At 44.2% G+C, this 25,355-nt stretch overlaps 1 protein-coding gene across 1 annotated transcript in view; it reads left to right on the top strand.

The window, feature by feature from the left end:
- LOC135526731 (histone-lysine N-methyltransferase, H3 lysine-36 specific-like) overlaps nucleotides 1-24,955 on the top strand; it is a 54,078-nt gene extending 29,123 nt beyond the window's left edge. Inside the window, exons 16-20 of the mRNA XM_064955347.1 lie at nucleotides 1,940-2,209; nucleotides 2,531-2,789; nucleotides 3,181-3,287; nucleotides 16,429-16,639; nucleotides 21,300-24,955. Of these exons, the coding sequence (XP_064811419.1) occupies nucleotides 1,940-2,209; nucleotides 2,531-2,789; nucleotides 3,181-3,287; nucleotides 16,429-16,639; nucleotides 21,300-22,096 (1,644 nt within the window). The 3' untranslated portion in view covers nucleotides 22,097-24,955. The remainder of the gene's footprint in view (nucleotides 1-1,939; nucleotides 2,210-2,530; nucleotides 2,790-3,180; nucleotides 3,288-16,428; nucleotides 16,640-21,299) is intronic.
- Nucleotides 24,956-25,355: the final 400 nt, after the last annotated feature.

Genomic DNA, 25,355 nt, shown 5'->3' on the forward strand with positions numbered 1-25,355 from the left:
AAGGTACTGCCCCTTTAAACCTCCTCCCTACAGACACATCAAGGTACCGCCCCTTTAAACCTCCTCCCTACAGACACATCAAGGTACCGCCCCTTTAAACCTCCTCCCTACAGACACATCAAGGTACTGTCTCTTTAAACCTTCTCCCTACAGACACATCAAGGTACTGTCTCTTTTAAACCTCCTCCCTACAGACACATCAAGGTACTGTCTCTTTTAAACCTCCTCCCTACAGACACATCAAGGTACTGTCTCTTTAAACCTTCTCCCTACAGACACATCAAGGTACTGTCTCTTTTAAACCTCCTCCCTACAGACACATCAAGGTACTGTCTCTTTTAAACCTCCTCCCTACAGACACATCAAGGTACTGTCTCTTTTAAACCTCCTCCCTACAGACACATCAAGGTACTGTCTCTTTTAAACCTCCTCCCTACAGACACATCAAGGTACTGTCTCTTTTAAACCTCCTCCCTACAGACACATCAAGGTACTGTCTCTTTTAAACCTCCTCCCTACAGACACATCAAGGTACTGTCTCTTTTAAACCTCCTCCCTACAGACACATCAAGGTACTGTCTCTTTTAAACCTCCTCCCTACAGACACATCAAGGTACTGTCTCTTTTAAACCTCCTCCCTACAGACACATCAAGGTACTGTCTCTTTTAAACCTCCTCCCTACAGACACATCAAGGTACTGTCTCTTTTAAACCTCCTCCCTACAGACACATCAAGGTACTGTCTCTTTTAAACCTCCTCCCTACAGACACATCAAGGTACTGTCTCTTTTAAACCTCCTCCCTACAGACACATCAAGGTACTGTCTCTTTTAAACCTCCTCCCTACAGACACATCAAGGTACTGTCTCTTTTAAACCTCCTCCCTACAGACACATCAAGGTACTGTCTCTTTTAAACCTCCTCCCTATAGACACATCAAGGTACTGTCTCTTTTAAACCTCCTCCCTACAGACACATCAAGGTACTGTCTCTTTTAAACCTCCTCCCTACAGACACATCAAGGTACTGTCTCTTTTAAACCTCCTCCCTACAGACACATCAAGGTACTGTCTCTTTAAACCTCCTCCCTACAGACACATCAAGGTACTGTCTCTTTTAAACCTCCTCCCTACAGACACATCAAGGTACTGTCTCTTTTAAACCTCCTCCCTACAGACACATCAAGGTACTGTCTCTTTTAAACCTCCTCCCTACAGACACATCAAGGTACTGTCTCTTTTAAACCTCCTCCCTACAGACACATCAAGGTACCGCCCCTTTAAACCTTCTCCCTACAGACACATCAAGGTACCGCCCCTTTAAACCTTCTCCCTACAGACACATCAAGGTACTGTCTCTTTTAAACCTCCTCCCTACAGACACATCAAGGTACTGTCTCTTTTAAACCTCCTCCCTACAGACACATCAAGGTACTGTCTCTTTTAAACCTCCTCCCTACAGACACATCAAGGTACTGTCTCTTTTAAACCTCCTCCCTACAGACACATCAAGGTACTGTCTCTTTTAAACCTCCTCCCTACAGACACATCAAGGTACTGTCTCTTTTAAACCTCCTCCCTACAGACACATCAAGGTACTGTCTCTTTTAAACCTCCTCCCTACAGACACATCAAGGTACTGTCTCTTTTAAACCTCCTCCCTACAGACACATCAAGGTACTGTCTCTTTTAAACCTCCTCCCTACAGACACATCAAGGTACTGTCTCTTTTAAACCTCCTCCCTACAGACACATCAAGGTACTGTCTTGCATCCCCTGTCTGTCCCTCTCTTTGGTCCCTATTTGACTTGTACTGCTACAGCTTCTCTCATGTTTGACGATTGAATAGTACCTCTGTATTTTCACTCAAATCTCCCTTTGAGATTGATGCATAATTCACGCAGAAGTTTGACTTGCATCCGCTTAATTCTTCCCCTCAGGTGAACCGACCAATCGGCAAGGTCCAGATCATCACGGCGGACCTATCGGAGGTGCCGCGCTGTAACTGCAAGGCGTCTGATGAGAACCCGTGTGGCATGGACTCAGAGTGTATCAACCGCATGTTGATGTATGAGTGCCACCCTCAGGTGTGTTTGGCAGGGGAGAGGTGTCTGAACCAGAGTTACACCAAGAGACAGTACACCCAGGTGGAGATCTTCAGAACCTTGTCACGAGGCTGGGGGCTACGGGGCGTCTCCGACATCAAGAAGGTACAGACTAGAGTATCAAACTACAACACAAAACAGTTCCCCTTGTGTTTGTGTTTCTTTTTTAGAGAACCATTCCTCCTTGCCCCCGCTACGGATCTGCACTGCTGCCTACATAATTGCCCCTGGTGGGATAAATCAAGTATTTTCAATTAAAATCAATTCCAAGGTCCTTTACACCCGATTTGTTCTTTGTTTGTGTCTGTTTTAAGATGTGGACATACAGTAGTATATTTAGCCTCCATGCCGCTGTGTCTGATGTAAAAGGTGTTCTGTATCACCTGGATTATAACCTGAGTCTCTGCTCTCCTCTCTCTCTCTCAGGGTGCATTTGTGAATGAGTACGTGGGGGAGGTGATAGACGAGGAGGAGTGCAGAGCCAGGATCAAACATGCTCAAGAGAACGACATCTGTAACTTCTACATGCTCACTCTGGACAAGGACCGGATCATAGACGCTGGACCCAAGGGGAACCAGGCGAGGTTCATGAATCACTGCTGCCAGCCCAACTGTGAGACCCAGAAGTGGACGGTAAACGGAGACACCAGGGTGGGGCTCTTTGCCCTGGAGGACATCCCCAAAGGTCAGAGGAAGTACTAACAAACCTACTGGAGCCTGGTTCCATTTCTGTTACCAACTCCTGGAGCCTGGTTCCATTTCTGTTACCAACTCCTGGAGCCTGGTTCCATTTCTGTTACCAACTCCTGGAGCCTGGTTCCATTTCTGTTACCAACTCCTGGAGCCTGGTTCCATTTCTGTTACCAACTCCACTTCAGGCACTAGGCCTAGTGACAAAAAGTGTCTTGGTAATTTGTAAAGATTCAGAAGGTAACTGTGAAGAAACACGACAAAAGAAACAAACCTAATTGTTCCTTAATTATGGACTATGATATCAACTCTGTTGGCCTGATTAGAATAGGAATACAACTACCTGTACAGTACTTGGCTGTGTATTTTTTTAAATTTCTGAGCAGGTGTGGAGCTGACCTTCAACTACAACCTGGAGTGTCTTGGTAACGGGAAGACGGTGTGTAAATGTGGAGCGTCCAACTGCTCTGGGTTCCTGGGGGTCCGACCGAAGGTAAGGCTCTGAGACTGACGAATGTCAACATGCAAAACATTTTCATAAAAATGTTACTTGTCTACTAGACACTCTTATCTAGAGGAATGTAAAGTAAGTGCTTTTAGTTGTTTACTGTGTGATGAAGATGAGTTATACTATGAAAAGTAAAGGTAGACTGGGGAATATAGCAGACTGGGGAATATAGTAGACTAAAGGCAGACTGGGGAATATAGCAGACTGGGGAATATAGTAGACTAAAGGCAGACTGGGGAATATAGCAGTCTAAAGGCAGACTGGGGAATATAGCAGTCTAAAGGCAGACTGGGGAATATAGCAGTCTAAAGGCTGACTGGGGAATATAGCAGACTGGGGAATATAGCAGACTGGGGAATATAGCAGACTGGGGAATATAGCAGACTGGGGAATATAGCAGACTGGGGAATATAGCAGACTGGGGAATATAGCAGTCTGGGGAATATAGCAGACTGGAGAATATAGCAGTCTGAAGGCAGACTGGGGAATATAGCAGACTGGGGAATATAGCAGTCTGGGGAATATAGCAGACTGGAGAATATAGCAGTCTAAAGGTAGACTGGGGAATATAGCAGTCTAAAGGTAGACTGGGGAATATAGCAGACTGGGGAATATAGCAGACTGGGGAATATAGCAGACTGGGGAATATAGCAGACTGGAGAATATAGCAGTCTAAAGGTAGACTGGGGAATATAGCAGTCTAAAGGTAGACTGGGGAATATAGCAGACTGGGGAATATAGCAGACTGGGGAATATAGCAGACTGGAGAATATAGCAGACTGGGGAATATAGCAGACTGGGGAATATAGCAGTCTGAAGGCAGACTGGGGAATATAGCAGACTGGGGAATATAGCAGACTGGGGGATATAGCAGTCTGGGGAATATAGCAGACTGGGGGATATAGCAGACTGGAGAATATAGCAGTCTAAAGGTAGACTGGGGAATATAGCAGACTGGGGAATATAGCAGACTGGGGGATATAGCAGACTGGGGGATATAGCAGACTGGGGAATATAGCAGACTGGGGAATATAGCAGTCTGAAGGCAGACTGGGGAATATAGCAGACTGGGGAATATAGCAGACTGGGGAATATAGCAGACTGGGGAATATAGCAGACTGGGGAATATAGCAGACTGGGGAATATAGCAGACTGGGGAATATAGCAGACTGGGGAATATAGCAGACTGGGGGATATAGCAGTCTGGGGAATATAGCAGACTGGGAAATATAGCAGACTGGGGAATATAGCAGACTGGGGAATATAGCAGTCTGAAGGCAGACTGGGGAATATAGCAGACTGGGGAATATAGCAGACTGGGGAATATAGCAGTCTGAAGGCAGACTGGGGAATATAGCAGACTGGGGAATATAGCAGACTGGGGGATATAGCAGACTGGGGTATATAGCAGTCTAAAGGCAGACTGGAGAATATAGCAGACTGGGGAATATAGCAGACTGGAGAATATAGCAGACTGGGGAATATAGCAGTCTAAAGGCAGACTGGAGAATATAGCAGACTGGGGAATATAGCAGACTGGGGAATATAGCAGACTGGGTAATATAGCAGACTGGGGAATATAGCAGACTGGGGAATATAGCAGACTGGGGAATATAGCAGTCTAAAGGCAGACTGGGGAATATAGCAGACTGGGGAATATAGCAGACTGGGGGATATAGCAGACTGGGGTATATAGCAGTCTAAAGGCAGACTGGAGAATATAGCAGACTGGGGAATATAGCAGACTGGAGAATATAGCAGACTGGGGAATATAGCAGTCTAAAGGCAGACTGGAGAATATAGCAGACTGGGGAATATAGCAGTCTAAAGGCAGACTGGGGAATATAGCAGTCTAAAGGTAAACTGGGGAATATAGCAGTCTAAAGGCAGACTGGGGAATATAGCAGTCTAAAGGCAGACTGGGGAATATAGCAGTCTAAAGGCTGACTGGGGAATATAGCAGTCTAAAGGCAGACTGGGGAATATAGCAGTCTAAAGGTAAACTGGGGAATATAGCAGACTGAGGGAATATAGCAGACTGGGGAATATAGCAGACTGGGGAATATAGCAGTCTAAAGGTAAACTGGGGAATATAGCAGACTGAGGGAATATAGCAGACTGGAGAATATAGCAGACTGGGGAATATAGCAGACTGGGGAATATAGCAGACTGGGGAATATAGCAGTCTAAAGGTAAACTGGGGAATATAGTAGACTGGGGAATATAGCAGACTGGGGAATATAGCAGTCTAAAGGTAAACTGGGGAATATAGTAGACTGGGGAATATAGCAGACTGGGGAATATAGCAGACTGGGGAATATAGCAGACTGGGGAATATAGCAGACTGGAGAATATAGCAGTCTAAAGGTAGACTGGGGAATATAGCAGTCTAAAGGTAGACTGGGGAATATAGCAGACTGGGGAATATAGCAGACTGGAGAATGTAGCAGTCTAAAGGCAGACTGGGGAATATAGCAGACTGGGGAATATAGCAGACTGGAGAATATAGCAGTCTAAAGGTAGACTGGGGAATATAGCAGTCTAAAGGTAGACTGGGGAATATAGCAGACTGGGGAATATAGCAGACTGGGGAATATAGCAGACTGGAGAATATAGCAGTCTAAAGGTAGACTGGGGAATATAGCAGACTGGGGAATATAGCAGACTGGGGAATATAGCAGACTGGGGAATGTAGCAGTCTAAAGGCAGACTGGGGAATATAGCAGACTGGAGAATATAGCAGTCTAAAGGTAGACTGGGGAATATAGCAGTCTAAAGGTAGACTGGGGAATATAGCAGACTGGGGAATATAGCAGACTGGGGAATATAGCAGACTGGAGAATATAGCAGTCTAAAGGTAGACTGGGGAATATAGCAGACTGGGGAATATAGCAGACTGGGGAATATAGCAGACTGGGGAATATAGCAGACTGGGGAATATAGCAGACTGGGGAATATAGCAGACTGGGGAATATAGCAGTCTGGGGGATATAGCAGTCTGGGGAATATAGCAGACTGGGGAATATAGCAGACTGGGGAATATAGCAGTCTGAAGGCAGACTGGGGAATATAGCAGACTGGGGAATATAGCAGACTGGGGAATATAGCAGACTGGGGAATATAGCAGACTGGGGGATATAGCAGTCTGAAGGCAGACTGGGGAATATAGCAGACTGGGGAATATAGCAGACTGGGGAATATAGCAGACTGGGGGATATAGCAGACTGGGGGATATAGCAGTCTGGGGAATATAGCAGACTGGGAAATATAGCAGACTGGGGAATATAGCAGACTGGGGAATATAGCAGTCTGAAGGCAGACTGGGGAATATAGCAGACTGGGGAATATAGCAGACTGGGGGATATAGCAGACTGGGGGATATAGCAGTCTGGGGAATATAGCAGACTGGGGAATATAGCAGTCTAAAGGTAGACTGGGGAATATAGCAGACTGGGGAATATAGCAGACTGGGGAATATAGCAGTCTGAAGGCAGACTGGGGAATATAGCAGTCTAAAGGTAAACTGGGGAATATAGCAGACTGGGGAATATAGCAGACTGGGGAATATAGCAGACTGGGGAATATAGCAGACTGGGGAATATAGCAGACTGGGGAATATAGCAGACTGGGGAATATAGCAGTCTAAAGGCAGACTGGGGAATATAGCAGACTGGGGAATATAGCAGACTGGGGGATATAGCAGACTGGGGTATATAGCAGACTGGGGAATATAGCAGACTGGAGAATATAGCAGACTGGGGAATATAGCAGTCTAAAGGCAGACTGGAGAATATAGCAGACTGGGGAATATAGCAGTCTAAAGGCAGACTGGGGAATATAGCAGTCTAAAGGTAAACTGGGGAATATAGCAGTCTAAAGGCAGACTGGGGAATATAGCAGTCTAAAGGCAGACTGGGGAATATAGCAGTCTAAAGGCTGACTGGGGAATATAGCAGTCTAAAGGCAGACTGGGGAATATAGCAGTCTAAAGGTAAACTGGGGAATATAGCAGACTGAGGGAATATAGCAGACTGGGGAATATAGCAGACTGGGGAATATAGCAGTCTAAAGGTAAACTGGGGAATATAGCAGACTGAGGGAATATAGCAGACTGGAGAATATAGCAGACTGGGGAATATAGCAGACTGGGGAATATAGCAGACTGGGGAATATAGCAGTCTAAAGGTAAACTGGGGAATATAGTAGACTGGGGAATATAGCAGACTGGGGAATATAGCAGTCTAAAGGTAAACTGGGGAATATAGCAGACTGGGGAATATAGCAGACTGGGGAATATAGCAGACTGGGGAATATAGCAGACTGGGGAATATAGCAGACTGGGGAATATAGCAGACTGGGGAATATAGCAGTCTAAAGGCAGACTGGGGAATATAGCAGTCTAAAGGCAGACTGGGGAATATAGCAGACTGGGGAATATAGCAGACTGGGGAATATAGCAGACTGGGGAATATAGCAGACTGGAGAATATAGCAGTCTAAAGGTAGACTGGGGAATATAGCAGACTGGGGAATATAGCAGTCTAAAGGTAGACTGGGGAATATAGCAGACTGGGGAATATAGCAGACTGGGGAATATAGCAGACTGGAGAATATAGCAGTCTAAAGGTAGACTGGGGAATATAGCAGTCTAAAGGTAGACTGGGGAATATAGCAGACTGGGGAATATAGCAGACTGGAGAATGTAGCAGTCTAAAGGCAGACTGGGGAATATAGCAGACTGGGGAATATAGCAGACTGGAGAATATAGCAGTCTAAAGGTAGACTGGGGAATATAGCAGTCTAAAGGTAGACTGGGGAATATAGCAGACTGGGGAATATAGCAGACTGGGGAATATAGCAGACTGGAGAATATAGCAGTCTAAAGGTAGACTGGGGAATATAGCAGACTGGGGAATATAGCAGACTGGGGAATATAGCAGACTGGGGAATGTAGCAGTCTAAAGGCAGACTGGGGAATATAGCAGACTGGAGAATATAGCAGTCTAAAGGTAGACTGGGGAATATAGCAGTCTAAAGGTAGACTGGGGAATATAGCAGACTGGGGAATATAGCAGACTGGGGAATATAGCAGACTGGAGAATATAGCAGACTGGGGAATGTAGCAGTCTAAAGGCAGACTGGGGAATATAGCAGACTGGGGAATATAGTAGACTTAAGGCAGACTGGGGAATATAGCAGTCTAAAGGCAGACTGGGGAATATAGCAGACTGGGGAATATAGCAGACTGGGGAATATAGCAGACTGGGGAATGTAGCAGTCTAAAGGCAGACTGGGGAATATAGCAGACTGGGGAATATAGTAGACTTAAGGCAGACTGGGGAATATAGCAGTCTAAAGGCAGACTGGGGAATATAGCAGACTGGGGAATATAGTAGACTAAAGGCAGACTGGGGAATATAGCAGACTGGGGAATATAGTAGACTAAAGGCAGACTGGGGAATATAGCAGTCTAAAGGTAGACTGGGGAATATAGCAGACTGGGGAATATAGTAGACTAAAGGCAGACTGGGGAATATAGCAGTCTAAAGGCAGACTGGGGAATATAGTAGACTAAAGGCAGACTGGGGAATATAGCAGTCTAAAGGTAGACTGGGGAATATAGCAGTCTAAAGGCAGACTGGGGAATATAGCAGACTGGGGAATATAGCAGACTGGGGAATATAGCAGACTGGGGAATATAGCAGTCTAAAGGCAGACTGGGGAATATAGCAGACTGGGGAATATAGCAGACTGGGGGATATAGCAGACTGGGGTATATAGCAGACTGGGGAATATAGCAGACTGGAGAATATAGCAGACTGGGGAATATAGCAGTCTAAAGGCAGACTGGAGAATATAGCAGACTGGGGAATATAGCAGTCTAAAGGCAGACTGGGGAATATAGCAGTCTAAAGGTAAACTGGGGAATATAGCAGTCTAAAGGCAGACTGGGGAATATAGCAGTCTAAAGGCAGACTGGGGAATATAGCAGTCTAAAGGCTGACTGGGGAATATAGCAGTCTAAAGGCAGACTGGGGAATATAGCAGTCTAAAGGTAAACTGGGGAATATAGCAGACTGAGGGAATATAGCAGACTGGGGAATATAGCAGACTGGGGAATATAGCAGTCTAAAGGTAAACTGGGGAATATAGCAGACTGAGGGAATATAGCAGACTGGAGAATATAGCAGACTGGGGAATATAGCAGACTGGGGAATATAGCAGACTGGGGAATATAGCAGTCTAAAGGTAAACTGGGGAATATAGTAGACTGGGGAATATAGCAGACTGGGGAATATAGCAGTCTAAAGGTAAACTGGGGAATATAGCAGACTGGGGAATATAGCAGACTGGGGAATATAGCAGACTGGGGAATATAGCAGACTGGGGAATATAGCAGACTGGGGAATATAGCAGACTGGGGAATATAGCAGTCTAAAGGCAGACTGGGGAATATAGCAGTCTAAAGGCAGACTGGGGAATATAGCAGACTGGGGAATATAGCAGACTGGGGAATATAGCAGACTGGGGAATATAGCAGACTGGAGAATATAGCAGTCTAAAGGTAGACTGGGGAATATAGCAGACTGGGGAATATAGCAGTCTAAAGGTAGACTGGGGAATATAGCAGACTGGGGAATATAGCAGACTGGGGAATATAGCAGACTGGAGAATATAGCAGTCTAAAGGTAGACTGGGGAATATAGCAGTCTAAAGGTAGACTGGGGAATATAGCAGACTGGGGAATATAGCAGACTGGAGAATGTAGCAGTCTAAAGGCAGACTGGGGAATATAGCAGACTGGGGAATATAGCAGACTGGAGAATATAGCAGTCTAAAGGTAGACTGGGGAATATAGCAGTCTAAAGGTAGACTGGGGAATATAGCAGACTGGGGAATATAGCAGACTGGGGAATATAGCAGACTGGAGAATATAGCAGTCTAAAGGTAGACTGGGGAATATAGCAGACTGGGGAATATAGCAGACTGGGGAATATAGCAGACTGGGGAATGTAGCAGTCTAAAGGCAGACTGGGGAATATAGCAGACTGGAGAATATAGCAGTCTAAAGGTAGACTGGGGAATATAGCAGTCTAAAGGTAGACTGGGGAATATAGCAGTCTAAAGGTAGACTGGGGAATATAGCAGTCTAAAGGTAGACTGGGGAATATAGCAGACTGGGGAATATAGCAGACTGGGGAATATAGCAGACTGGGGAATATAGCAGACTGGGGAATATAGCAGACTGGGGAATATAGCAGACTGGAGAATATAGCAGACTGGGGAATGTAGCAGTCTAAAGGCAGACTGGGGAATATAGCAGACTGGGGAATATAGTAGACTTAAGGCAGACTGGGGAATATAGCAGTCTAAAGGCAGACTGGGGAATATAGCAGACTGGGGAATATAGCAGACTGGGGAATATAGCAGACTGGGGAATGTAGCAGTCTAAAGGCAGACTGGGGAATATAGCAGACTGGGGAATATAGTAGACTTAAGGCAGACTGGGGAATATAGCAGTCTAAAGGCAGACTGGGGAATATAGCAGACTGGGGAATATAGTAGACTAAAGGCAGACTGGGGAATATAGCAGACTGGGGAATATAGTAGACTAAAGGCAGACTGGGGAATATAGCAGTCTAAAGGTAGACTGGGGAATATAGCAGACTGGGGAATATAGTAGACTAAAGGCAGACTGGGGAATATAGCAGTCTAAAGGCAGACTGGGGAATATAGTAGACTAAAGGCAGACTGGGGAATATAGCAGTCTAAAGGTAGACTGGGGAATATAGCAGTCTAAAGGCAGACTGGGGAATATAGCAGACTGGGGAATATAGCAGACTGGGGAATATAGCAGACTGGGGAATATAGCAGACTGGAGAATATAGCAGTCTAAAGGTAGACTGGGGAATATAGCAGACTGGGGAATATAGCAGTCTAAAGGTAGACTGGGGAATATAGCAGACTGGGGAATATAGCAGACTGGGGAATATAGCAGACTGGAGAATATAGCAGTCTAAAGGTAGACTGGGGAATATAGCAGTCTAAAGGTAGACTGGGGAATATAGCAGACTGGGGAATATAGCAGACTGGAGAATGTAGCAGTCTAAAGGCAGACTGGGGAATATAGCAGACTGGGGAATATAGCAGACTGGAGAATATAGCAGTCTAAAGGTAGACTGGGGAATATAGCAGTCTAAAGGTAGACTGGGGAATATAGCAGACTGGGGAATATAGCAGACTGGGGAATATAGCAGACTGGAGAATATAGCAGTCTAAAGGTAGACTGGGGAATATAGCAGACTGGGGAATATAGCAGACTGGGGAATATAGCAGACTGGGGAATGTAGCAGTCTAAAGGCAGACTGGGGAATATAGCAGACTGGAGAATATAGCAGTCTAAAGGTAGACTGGGGAATATAGCAGTCTAAAGGTAGACTGGGGAATATAGCAGACTGGGGAATATAGCAGACTGGGGAATATAGCAGACTGGAGAATATAGCAGACTGGGGAATGTAGCAGTCTAAAGGCAGACTGGGGAATATAGCAGACTGGGGAATATAGTAGACTTAAGGCAGACTGGGGAATATAGCAGTCTAAAGGCAGACTGGGGAATATAGCAGACTGGGGAATATAGCAGACTGGGGAATATAGCAGACTGGGGAATGTAGCAGTCTAAAGGCAGACTGGGGAATATAGCAGACTGGGGAATATAGTAGACTTAAGGCAGACTGGGGAATATAGCAGTCTAAAGGCAGACTGGGGAATATAGCAGACTGGGGAATATAGTAGACTAAAGGCAGACTGGGGAATATAGCAGACTGGGGAATATAGTAGACTAAGGGCAGACTGGGGAATATAGCAGTCTAAAGGTAGACTGGGGAATATAGCAGACTGGGGAATATAGTAGACTAAAGGCAGACTGGGGAATATAGCAGTCTAAAGGCAGACTGGGGAATATAGTAGACTAAAGGCAGACTGGGGAATATAGCAGTCTAAAGGTAGACTGGGGAATATAGCAGTCTAAAGGCAGACTGGGGAATATAGTAGACTAAAGGCAGACTGGGGAATATAGCAGACTGGGGAATATAGCAGACTGGGGAATATAGTAGACTAAAGGCAGACTGGGGAATATAGTAGACTAAAGGCAGACTGGGGAATATAGCAGTCTAAAGGCAGACTGGGGAATATAGCAGACTGGGGAATATAGCAGACTAAAGGTAAACTGGGGAATATAGCAGTCTAAAGGCAGACTGGGGAATATAGCAGTCTAAAGGCAGACTGGGGAATATAGCAGTCTAAAGGCAGACTGGGGAATATAGCAGTCTAAAGGCAGACTGGGGAATATAGCAGTCTAAAGGTAGACTGGGGAATATAGCAGACTGGGGAATATAGCAGACTGGGGAATATAGCAGACTGGGGAATATAGCAGTCTAAAGGTAGACTGGGGAATATAGCAGACTAAAGGTAGACTGGGGAATATAGTAGACTAAAGGCAGACTGGGGAATATAGCAGACTAAAGGCAGACTGGGGAATATAGCAGTCTAAAGGTAGACTGGGGAATATAGCAGACTGGGGAATATAGCAGACTGGGGAATATAGCAGACTGGGGAATATAGCAGTCTAAAGGCAGAATGGGAAATAAAGCAGACTGAGGGAATATAGCAGACTGGGGAATATAGCAGACTGGGGAATATAGCAGACTGGGGAATATAGCAGACTGGGGAATATAGCAGACTGGGGAATATAGCAGTCTAAAGGTAGACTGGGGAATATAGCAGACTAAAGGCAGACTGGGGAATATAGCAGACTGGGGAATATAGCAGTCTAAAGGTAGACTGGGGAATATAGTAGACTAAAGGCAGACTGGGGAATATAGCAGACTGGGGAATATAGCAGTCTAAAGGTAGACTGGGGAATATAGTAGACTAAAGGCAGACTGGGGAATATAGCAGACTAAAGGCAGACTGGGGAATATAGCAGTCTAAAGGCAGACTGGGGAATATAGCAGACTGGGGAATATAGCAGACTGGGGAATATAGCAGACTGGGGAATATAGCAGTCTAAAGGTAGACTGGGGAATATAGCAGACTAAAGGCAGACTGGGGAATATAGCAGACTGGGGAATATAGCAGTCTAAAGGTAGACTGGGGAATATAGCAGTCTACAGGTAGACTGGGGAATATAGCAGACTGGGGAATATAGCAGACTGGAGAATATAGCAGACTGGGGAATATAGCAGACTGGGGAATATAGCAGACTGGGGAATATAGCAGACTGGGGAATATAGCAGACTGGGGAATATAGCAGACTGGGGAATATAGCAGACTGGGGAATATAGCAGTCTAAAGGCAGAATGGGAAATAAAGCAGACTGAGGGAATATAGCAGACTGGGGAATATAGCAGACTGGGGAATATAGCAGACTGGGGAATATAGCAGACTGGGGAATATAGCAGTCTAAAGGTAGACTGGGGAATATAGCAGACTAAAGGCAGACTGGGGAATATAGCAGACTGGGGAATATAGCAGTCTAAAGGTAGACTGGGGAATATAGCAGTCTACAGGTAGACTGGGGAATATAGCAGACTGGGGAATATAGCAGACTGGAGAATATAGCAGACTGGGGAATATAGCAGACTGGGGAATATAGCAGACTGGGGAATATAGCAGACTAAAGGCAGACTGGGGAATATAGCAGACTAAAGGCAGACTGGGGAATATAGCAGTCTAAAGGTAGACTGGGGAATATAGCAGACTGGGGAATATAGCAGACTAAAGGTAGACTGGGGAATATAGCAGACTGGAGAATATAGCAGACTGGGGAATATAGCAGTCTAAAGGTAGACTGGGGAATATAGCAGACTGGGGAATATAGCAGACTAAAGGCAGACTGGGGAATATAGCAGACTAAAGGCAGACTGGGGAATATAGCAGTCTAAAGGTAGACTGGGGAATATAGCAGACTGGGGAATATAGCAGACTAAAGGTAGACTGGGGAATATAGCAGACTGGGGAATATAGCAGACTGGGGAATATAGCAGACTGGGGAATATAGCAGACTGGGGAATATAGCAGACTGGGGAATATAGCAGACTGGGGAATGTAGCAGACTGGGGAATATAGCAGACTGGGGAATATAGCAGACTGGGGAATATAGCAGTCTAAAGGTAGACTGGGGAATATAGCAGACTGGGGAATATAGCAGACTGGGGAATATAGCAGACTGGGGAATATAGCAGACTTGGGAATATAGCAGACTGGGGAATATAGCAGTCTAAAGGTAGACTGGGGAATATAGCAGACTGGGGAATATAGCAGACTGGGGAATATAGCAGACTGGGGAATATAGCAGTCTAAAGGCAGACTGGGGAATATAGCAGCCTAAAGGCAGACTGGGGAATATAGCAGACTGGGGAATATAGCAGACTGGGGAATATAGCAGACTGGGGGATATAGCAGTCTAAAGGTAGACTGGGGAATATAGCAGCCTAAAGGCAGACTGGGGAATATAGCAGACTGGGGAATATAGCAGACTGGGGAATATAGCAGACTGGGGAATATAGCAGACTGGGGAATATAGCAGACTGGGGAATATAGCAGACTGGGGAATATAGTAGACTAAAGGTAGACTGGGGAATATAGCAGACTGGGGAATATAGTAGACTAAAGGTAGACTGGGGAATATAGCAGACTAAAGGCAGACTGGGGAATATAGTAGACTAAAGGTAGACTGGGGAATATAGCAGACTGGGGAATATAGCAGACTGGGGAATATAGCAGACTGGGGAATATAGCAGACTAAAGGCAGACTGGAGAATATAGTAGACTGGGGAATATAGTAGACTAAAGGCAGACTGGGGAATATAGCAGACTGGGGAATATAGCAGACTGGGGAATATAGCAGACTGGGGAATATAGCAGACTGGGGAATATAGCAGACTAAAGGCAGACTGGGGAATATAGCAGACTGGGGAATATAGTAGACTAAAGGTAGACTGGGGAATATAGCAGACTAAAGGCAGACTGGGGAATATAGCAGACTGGGAAATATAGTAGACTAAAGGTAGACTGGGGAATATAGCAGACTAAAGGCAGACTGGGGAATATAGCAGACTAAAGGCAGACTGGGGAATATAGTAGACTAAAGGTAGACTGGGGAATATAGCAGACTGGGGAATATAGTAGACTAAAGGTAGACTGGGGAATATAGCAGACTGGGGAATATAGCAGACTGGGGAATATAGCAGTCTAAAGGTAGACTGGGGAATATAGCAGACTAAAGGCAGACTGGGGAATATAGTAGACTAAAGGTAGACTGGGGAATATAGCAGACTGGGGAATATAGCAGACTGGGGAATATAGCAGACTGGGGAATATAGCAGACTGGGGAATATAGCAGACTGGGGAATATAGCAGTCTAAAGGTAGACTGGGGAATATAGCAGACTGGGGAATATAGCAGACTGGGGAATATAGCAGACTGGGGAATATAGCAGACTGGGGAATATAGCAGACTGGGGAATATAGCAGACTGGGGAATATAGCAGACTGGGGAATATAGCAGACTGGGGAATATAGCAGACTAAAGGTAGACTGGGGAATATAGCAGACTGGGGAATATAGCAGACTGGGGAATATAGCAGACTGGGGAATATAGCAGACTGGGGAATATAGCAGACTGGGGAATATAGCAGACTAAAGGCAGACTGGGGAATATAGCAGACTGGGGAATATAGCAGACTGGGGAATATAGCAGACTGGGGAATATAGTAGACTAAAGGTAGACTGGGGAATATAGCAGACTAAAGGCAGACTGGGGAATATAGTAGACTAAAGGTAGACTGGGGAATATAGCAGACTGGGGAATATAGTAGACTAAAGGTAGACTGGGGAATATAGCAGACTAAAGGCAGACTGGGGAATATAGTAGACTAAAGGTAGACTGGGGAATATAGCAGACTGGGGAATATAGTAGACTAAAGGTAGACTGGGGAATATAGCAGACTAAAGGCAGACTGGGGAATATAGCAGACTGGGGAATATAGCAGACTGGGGAATATAGCAGACTGGGGAATATAGCAGACTAAAGTAATGACCTGTGTGTGCGTATGTCTTGTCTCCCAGAACCAGCCGTCTAAAGCACGAGAAGGAAGGGAACTAAAGGAGGGCAAGAAGAAGGTTCTGGTGAAGAGGAAGCCTCAGCAGGAGGTGACGAAGGAGAGGGAGGACGAGTGCTTCAGCTGTGGGGACGGAGGACAGATCGTGTCCTGTAAGAAGACAGGATGTCCCAAGGTCTACCACGCAGACTGTCTCAACCTGGCCAAGAGACCTGCAGGTGAGTGAAGGGGCGAGAAACCACCTGCCCCATGAAGGCTCTTTGACCCAAAATGGCTGTTATATTATGTGTGATTATGAATGGGACTTGCCTAAGAGGTTGTTGTCTGTAGATGATTTTGTCCTTACAATTCATCAGCAAGGGATTTGGACATGTGGAGGTGGTGTGTGTAACTTCCCACTGGGCACACAGCATAATTTCAACATGAATAATTGGGTAATATTTGTTTGAGAGGTTGGATCAATGACATTACCACCGACTGTATATTCAGCCACTCAAAAAGACAGCCAAAAGTTAGTTGAATTTCCTATTTGGTATTTTATTAAGATCCCCATTAGCTGTTGCAAAAGCAGTAGCTACTCTTCCTGGGGTCCAACACAGAACATGAAACATGACGTAATACACAACAAGAACAGCTCAAGGACAGAATTACATACATTTCAAATTACCACTATGCTGTCAACCATCTAAAAGTACAATTGAATTCCAATGGAAAAACAATGTCTGGTTTTTTGGTTGAGTTGTCACCCAAATGTCTATCATTGCACTTTCAAACCATTTAAAAGCCCAGAAAAGTTCAAATGTCAGATGTATAAATAAACATAAAAGATTATTGTTTTATCACTGTGCTTCATCTAATAGCACAACCAAATGACCTGGATTACAGTTAAGATTACATTTAAAAGTACATGTGCAGTGACCAATGCTTTTTGAGGTTCTGGTCAGTTTACTACAGGTATTGTGACGATCTCCACAGACCTGCAGTGACCAATGCTTTTTGAGGTTCTGGTCAGTTTACTACAGGTATTGTGACGATCTCCACAGACCTGCAGTGACCAATGCTTTTTGAGGTTCTGGTCAGTTTACTACAGGTATTGTGACGATCTCCACAGACCTGCAATGACCTATGCATGCTACCTGGAACATGCACACCTTATAAGATTACATGAGAAGATGATAGTTATAGTAACCTTAAAATGTGGCCATGAATGTGTTTCTCAGTTTAAGGTAGAATTATTTATTTGTTTGACATTAGCCTTAAAGAGATTCTCCGGTACGTTTGATTACTCTTTAGCCAGTAGTTTTTGAAATTAGCGCCCACGATCCGAAAGTGGGCCCCAAACAATTGCGTACTATGTTTCAAATGTGCAGATATGCGCACCATGTCGTTGTTCTCTCGCTCTACCGTATGTGGGTCTTGCTATCTGTCACTCCAATGGCGAGGGGCTGGAGATAATTGGCTGATACTCAAATTGCTAGGGGGCTGGCCCAAGTGAGGGTAAATGTAGGGAAAATGGCACTGCACAGCTTCCATAAAACAGTTGCTTTCAAGTTAGGTATTTCGTAGTTAATTAATAGATGATGCATGTATGAACTACACATTGACACATCCAGCCCAAAGTGTGAGGTTTAAAAAATATTTACCGGAGCATGTCTTTAACTTCAGGCTATACTGTGTTACAAAAGTAGGCCTAATATTAAATTGTGTTTGGTTGTCATCTCAACCAAACATCAACATTTGAAGGAGATGTATCTTCTGCTTGGAATGTTCCATCTGAGCCACAGACTTATCCCATTCTTTAACTTTTATTTTTGATTGAATTGGAGACTTGAATCCAACATATAATTTGTTTACTTGTCGACAAGTTAATAGGCTATTTATTGTATTTCAAAAATTATATTGAAATGTGTTTGGTTGTCAACGCAACCAAATATCAACATTTGAAGGAGATGTATCTTCTGCTTGGATAGTTCTATCTGTACCACAGACTTAGTCTGGTTTAATTCTTTAACTTAGAAGACGGTGCAATTGGAAATGATTCAGACCCCTTGACTTTTTCCACATTTCGTGACGTTACAGCCTTATTCTAAAATGTATTAAATAAATAGAAATCCTCAATCTACACACAATACCCCATAATGACATCACAATACCCCGTAATGACATCACAATACCCCGTAATGACATCACAATACCCCATAATGACATCACAATACCCCATAATGACATCACAATACCCCATAATGACAAAGCAAAAACAGTGCAATGTGATCAGTTTTTTACTTGTAATACATCTCCATTAGTATTTAGACCCTCTGCAGGTCCTCTAAAGCACAGCCTCGAGTCTTCTTGGGTATGATGCTACAGGCTTGGCACACCTGTATTTGGGGAGTTTCTCCCATTCTTCTCTGCAGGTCCTCTCATGCTCAGCCTCGAGTCTTCTTGGGTATGATGCTACAGGTTTGGCACACCTGTATTTGGGGAGTCTCTCCCATTCTTCTCTGCAGATCCTCTCAAGCTCAGCCTAGAGTCTTCTTGGGTATGATGCTACAGGTTTGGCACACCTGTATTTGGGGAGTTTCTCCCATTCTTCTCTGCAGGTCCTCTCATGCTCAGCCTCGAGTCTTCTTGGGTATGATGCTACAGGTTTGGCACACCTGTATTTGGGGAGTCTCTCCCATTCTTCTCTGCAGATCCTCTCAAGCTCAGCCTAGAGTCTTCTTGGGTATGATGCTACAGGTTTGGCACACCTGTATTTGGGGAGTTTCTCCCATTCTTCGCTGCAGATCCTCTCAAGCTGTGTCAGGTTGGATGGGGAGCGTTGCTGCACAGCTATTTTCAGGTTTCTCCAGAGATGTTAGAACCGTTTCAAGTCCGGGTTCTGGCTGGGCCACTGAAGGACATTCAGAGAATTGTTCTGAAGCCACTCCGGCATTGTCTTGGCCGTGTGCTTAGTGTCGTTATCTTGTTGGAAGGTGAACCTTCGCCCCAGTCTGAGGTCATGAGCGCTCTGGAGCAGGTTTTGATCAACGATCTCTGTACTTTGCTCAGTTCATCTTCCCTCAATCCTGACTAGTCTCCCAGTCCCTGCTGCTGAAAAACATACCCACAGAATGATGCTGCCACCACCATCCTTCACCGTAGGGATGGTGACAGGTTTCCTGCAGACGTGACACTTGGCATTTAGGACAAGGGTTTCAATCTTGGTTTCATCAGACCAGAGAATCTTGTTTCTCATAGTCTGAGAGTCATTTAGGTGCCTTTTGGGAAACTCCAAGCGGGCTGTCATATGCCTTTTACTGAGGAGTGGCTTCTGTCTGGCCACTCTACCACAAAGGCCTGGTTGGTGGAGTGTTGCAGAGAAAGAGTTCTCCCATCTCCACAGAGGAACTCTGGAGCTCTGTCACAGTGACCATCGGGTTCTTGGTCACCTCCCTAACCAAGGCCCTTCTCGCCCGATTGCTTAGTTTGGCCGGCGGCCAGCTCTAGGAAGAGTCTTAGTGGTTCCAAACTTATTCCATTTAAGAATGATGGAGGCCACTGTGTTTTTGGGGACCTTCAATGCTGCAGACATTTTCTGGTCCCCTTCCCCAGAACTGTGCTTCGACACAATCCTGTCTTGGAGCTCTAAGGACAATTCCTTCAACCTCATGGCTTGGTTATGGCTCTGACATGCACTGTCAACTGTGGGGCCTTATATGGACAGGTAAGTGCCTTTCCAAATCATGTCCAATCAATTGAATTTACCACAGGTTGGACTCCAATCAAGTTGTAGAAACATCTCAAAGATGATCAATGGAAACAGGATGCACCTGAGCTCAATTTTGAGTCTCATAGCAAAGGGTCTGAATATGTATGTAAATAAGGCATTTCATTTTAATTTGTTTTATACAGTTGCTAAATAAAAACTGTTTTTGCTTTGTCGTTATAGGGTATTGTGTGTAGATTAATTTAATCAATTGTAGAATAAGACTGTAATATTTTCCGAATGCACTGTACATCTCCTCCTTCAAATGTTGATATTTGGTTCCGTTGACAACCAAACACAATTTATCATCACTAAATATCATTAAATCAACCAGGGCTTGAAACACCATGCCTTTTGTATTGTCTATTTTTAGTTGAATCCTTGGTTGAATTTAAACAATGTCTGTTGATGACTTCCCTAATGCTATACAGTCCTAAATAGTATCATTGAGGATATAGTGATAATGGTCACATTTAATTTGCTCTGTTAATAAACCTACCGTTTGGAATGACTTCAATAGCAACAGTGAATCTATTTTGTTTTTAAGTGGAGATCTTTCTAAGATCATTCTCACGATAGCACATTGGTAATAGTCAGTGACAAACAACATAGCTGGGTTTGGTTAAAACCCTGGATGAGAAACCAAAGGGAGGCTGTAGATAAAACAATTCTCCAGTAGGAGGTGCTGCCGGACCTATAGTTTTTTTCTTTGGATAGTTGATATAACGTTGAAGAGCTGATGTTGTTTTAAAAGATACAAATTCAACATATTTTATACAAGGTTTGTCTATGTTGAAATGTGGTTACCATGATGACATAATCCTGTGGATGAAATGTCACCCTGAAAAATTTTTCATTGACTACTTTTTTCAAATCCAATGTATTTTCTACGTAGATTCCACGTCACAATAAGCTAATAAATTACGCTGAAACAATGTTGATTCAACCAGATTGTGCCCTGTGGGTTAGATTGATTTAGTACATCGGAGAAGGAAAGAAATTGTAGTAGTAGTTTTAGCTTTTGTTCAAACCTCAAAGCTGGAGTTTCCTGAAGGAGTGTAAGGATCTGTATTACATGAATGTGTCTGGTGATCTCTGCTGTAGCAGTGATTCTGTGTCTGTATTCTAAGGCCGTTGGGAGTGTCCCTGGCACCAGTGTGACATCTGCGGTCATGAGGCAGCCTCCTTCTGTGAGATGTGTCCCAGCTCCTTCTGCACGCAGCACCGTGAGGGCTTGCTCTTCATCTCTAAGATAGACGGGCGGCTCGCCTGCAACGATCACGACCCCTGTGGACCCGAGCCCCTGGAACCAGGGGAGATCAGGGAGTACGTACCTCCTGGGGGCATGCCTCTCCCCCACCTCCACACCCACCCCCAGGGTCAGGTCCCACCCAGGGCTGGTTCCACCACTGCTGGTTCTATCTCCTCCACAGTTGCTCCAGGCCTGGCCCAGGACTCGCTACTGCCCCCTACAGGGAGCCTGTTCCTCAACACCTCCCAGACCTCCAACACTTTCTCATACGGACCCCCTAGCAGTCCCTACATGTCTGATAGTCAAATACTGCACTTCTCCCCTCCTTCTCCCCCCTCCTCCTACAAGGACGAGAAAGAAGAGGAGGATGGAGAGCTGGAAGACGGACAGGTGGGTGGGATAGAAGAGGACGCAGAGGAGGAAGAAGGAGAGGAAGAAGAGGAGGAGGAGGAGGAAGGCGAGGACGAGGAGGAAGAAGAGGCAATGGAGGTATTTGAGGATGAGGAGGAGGAGGAAGAAGATGAGCAGTATGAGGGCGGACTAGGAGAAGAGGAGGAGGAAGGGGGAGATGTGTATGATACCTGGGGGGACTACATGGAGGAGGAGCCAGACGATGAGGGGGAGGTAGAGGGAGAGGAGGAGGAGTGGGGGAGGGTGGAGGACGAAGAGAAATGAACTCCATTTTCATCCCTCCCCCTTGTCTTCCATTCCTTCTTAGATCTATCCATCTCTACGAAAATACTGTTTCTAGCTCTCATCTCACTAGAGTGACATTCAGATGGACAGACAATGAGAGACAGAGAGAGAAAGACAGAGAGAGAGAGATTGTCCTGGTGGTACCAAGTGAAATACGAAGCTGCCTTTGTGTTCCTACTGCATCGCCTTCCTATCCCCAGCACAGCACAGCATAGCACAGTGTGGACTGGACTGGACTAACGTTGTGTAAGGGATAGGAAGTGGTGCTCATGGGCTGGGAGGACTGCTCTGGTCAGCCTCTGGTCCTTCCGTTGATATGTTATTAGTGTCTGGTGCTGTTTTTCTTCCTCTCAAAAAAGTTGTTTACATTTTTGTTCTTGCTTTTTTTTAATTTTATTTTTTACAATTGGAAAACAAAACAGGATGGGCAACCTCACTCAGCCACACCCTGCCTCGACCGGCCATGTTGCAAAATACATATACATGTTATTCAGTCATTTCATCCACACTGTTTACACATGTCAACTAACCTCTCTGATTCCTAAATCTAAAATAGAACTTGGTTATATTTGAGACACTCAATGCGCTCCAAGTCCCACATCTCTCATATCCTTTTTGGTTTTCATGAAGATACAACCCAACATGGTTGCTTGAAAGGAGAAATCTGGAGATATTAATCAAAGACAGCTAGGTTTCCCTTTTTATCTGTGGATTATTGGTTGGAATGGAGCGACACACAGCTAACAATGGGACCACATGCATGGCCTCCCGAGTGGTGCAGCAGTCTAAGGCACTGCATCTCAGACACCCTGGTTCGAATCCAGTCTGTATTACATCCAGCCGTGATTGGGAGTCCCATAGGGCGGCGCACAATTGGCCCAGCATCGTCCGGGTTTGTCCGGTGTAGGCCATCATTGTAAATAAGAATTTGTTCTTAACTGACTTGCCTAGTTAAATAAAGGTTACATTTTCTTTCTTTTTTTTACAAAATGATCAGGTAAAATAACAACCCAATGTTCATCTCCCAGGACAAACCGCTAACAACAGCTATCTGGCTTATTGTCCATGAATGTTTCATGTGTGTTTCAACCTGGTCCCAAATGAATATAGTTGGATCACAGTTGGTTTTGTTATTTTAACCTGTGTGTCATGGCGTCTAGTTCGAATAGACAAAATCAACACGCGCAGGGTCAGTGTAGCCATGGTGTTCGATTTAGGAGCTCGACCAGTTATCAAGAATAATCAACGATATGCTCTCAATGATCACTGATTTTAAAAAGCCATAACCAACTACTGGTTTGGACTTATAACATTGTTACAAATCAACCCAATGTTGAAATCTAAAGTGTATCTCTCGAACGGTGAAGAAAACCCTTTTTGTCTACTGCAAAAGATTGTTGAGAAGACTCTCAAAATCCCTGATTTTACGATCACAGATTGTTTGTTCATTACATTAAGATGTTTATAGCTGGACAAACAGAAACATTCCAAGAGTTCAGAACATCACTCCTGTTAGATGTGTGCACATCAATGTTTTGACCTTCATTTATGGCTTGTGTTACTGTTCCATCCACAGAATTAGAAGGAAATGAAACACATTCTAGTTCTATGATTCCATCATTAAAGGTCATTCAACAGTCACTTCTGGCAAGAGAATGTCTATTGTCTGTTTGGGAGCTGACACAATGTATATTTTGAGTGAAAGTGATGTATGTTTGAGTGCACGCACGTGTCTGCTGTTATAGAATCAAGCAATACTAGTCATGTATTAACTCATGGCCTAAAGAACAGTGCTTTTAGACTTTTTAAAGTAGAGTTTTATACCTCTGAATTGAGTGTTGTGGTGCTGTAAACATTTTAACAAAAAACCCTTAGTATAGACTCTTCATCGTCTGGCTGGAAGGCTGGTTGCTTGCATCACTAAAAGTCAGTTAACTGAAGAGCCAAGCAGAATGTCTCATGTTCTCTGTCATAACTAATATTGATTCATCGGGCAGCTTTTCCAACAGGGTGGTTTATCCATCACTCTGAAGCTGTGACGTGTCCTGAAACATCTGTACATTTTAGAAAGGTTGTTCTGAGACCTTCAGTTCATAACTTTTGTGTCATGTTCTGCTGTATATGTTCTGCATTCAAACATGTAGCAGCACACTTCCAATGCACAAAACACACGGGTCCATTTTATTTGGTTGCTGGTAATGTTAAATTCCATGAAATAACAATCCTTCCCATGAGTCTCATCCAATGTTTTTGAAATGAGCACAATTTGCTAAATTTTCATGAATTTTAGAATTGGTTAAATTGATGTTTAGAATTAGAATGTCAACTATGAGAATCACTGGACAATTGGCCTTACAATATCTAATATTCAGCCTTTTAAAACAATCAATTGGGTCCAACACATATCAACTAAATGAGAAAATGATGTACTGAATTCCCAAACAGAAGCACTACCATTTTTACATGGCTTTTGCCCATCAATGTGTCAACAACATCTTTCTGCCTCACCCTTGACCATCTGGGGCAGATAAATAGATGTTTGTTTTTTTGTTGGCTAGTTTTGTATTTCTCAAACCAATATTATCTTTTTTTCTAATGTTTTTATTTTTTTTCCATTGTGTGTTTTGTGATGATGTTTATGCCAACAGGTCTACTTCGAAGAGTTCTCTGGCCCCTCCTGTTTGTTTTTTAGAGAACTGAAACACAACCATAGATTTTCTGAAGAAACGGGGGATATGTTTATTGATGCCATATAGAGAAGACTCATGAACTGAACTGAACTGTACTGTACTCCTTTGTGTATAATAAATATTATAAGTAAAGTTTTACAATAGAAAATGTTGTTCTTGTCATTTTTTTAAATCACTCACCAGTTGTCCACTTTTTAAAGAATATTTACGTATTACCTTATTTTACAATGATTATGAAATGAATCAAAGGAGACGTGTCATAAACGTTCAACTCGGCGGCGAACAAGTCATGGTCATACAACTGGCTCAGCGCAACGATGATAGATATACTGACAAGATGCAGATCTCTCCGCCCTAACAATGGGAGTCGTTGTAAATGAAGCGACAGGACGTGCTGTCTAGCTCCCGCCTATGCTTTCTTTGTATTGGTGGAAACATCTCATTTTAATGCATATTTTAGAATTCGATTAAGGTTGTTGACGTCAACCGCATGTATTCAATGGGGAGAAATGCTATGCTACTATAGCCTCATATCTGGGGACAACGCC

Source organism: Oncorhynchus masou, chromosome 32 (genome assembly GCF_036934945.1).
Source record: "Oncorhynchus masou masou isolate Uvic2021 chromosome 32, UVic_Omas_1.1, whole genome shotgun sequence".
In the NCBI taxonomy this organism is placed as follows: Eukaryota; Metazoa; Chordata; class Actinopteri; order Salmoniformes; family Salmonidae; genus Oncorhynchus; species Oncorhynchus masou.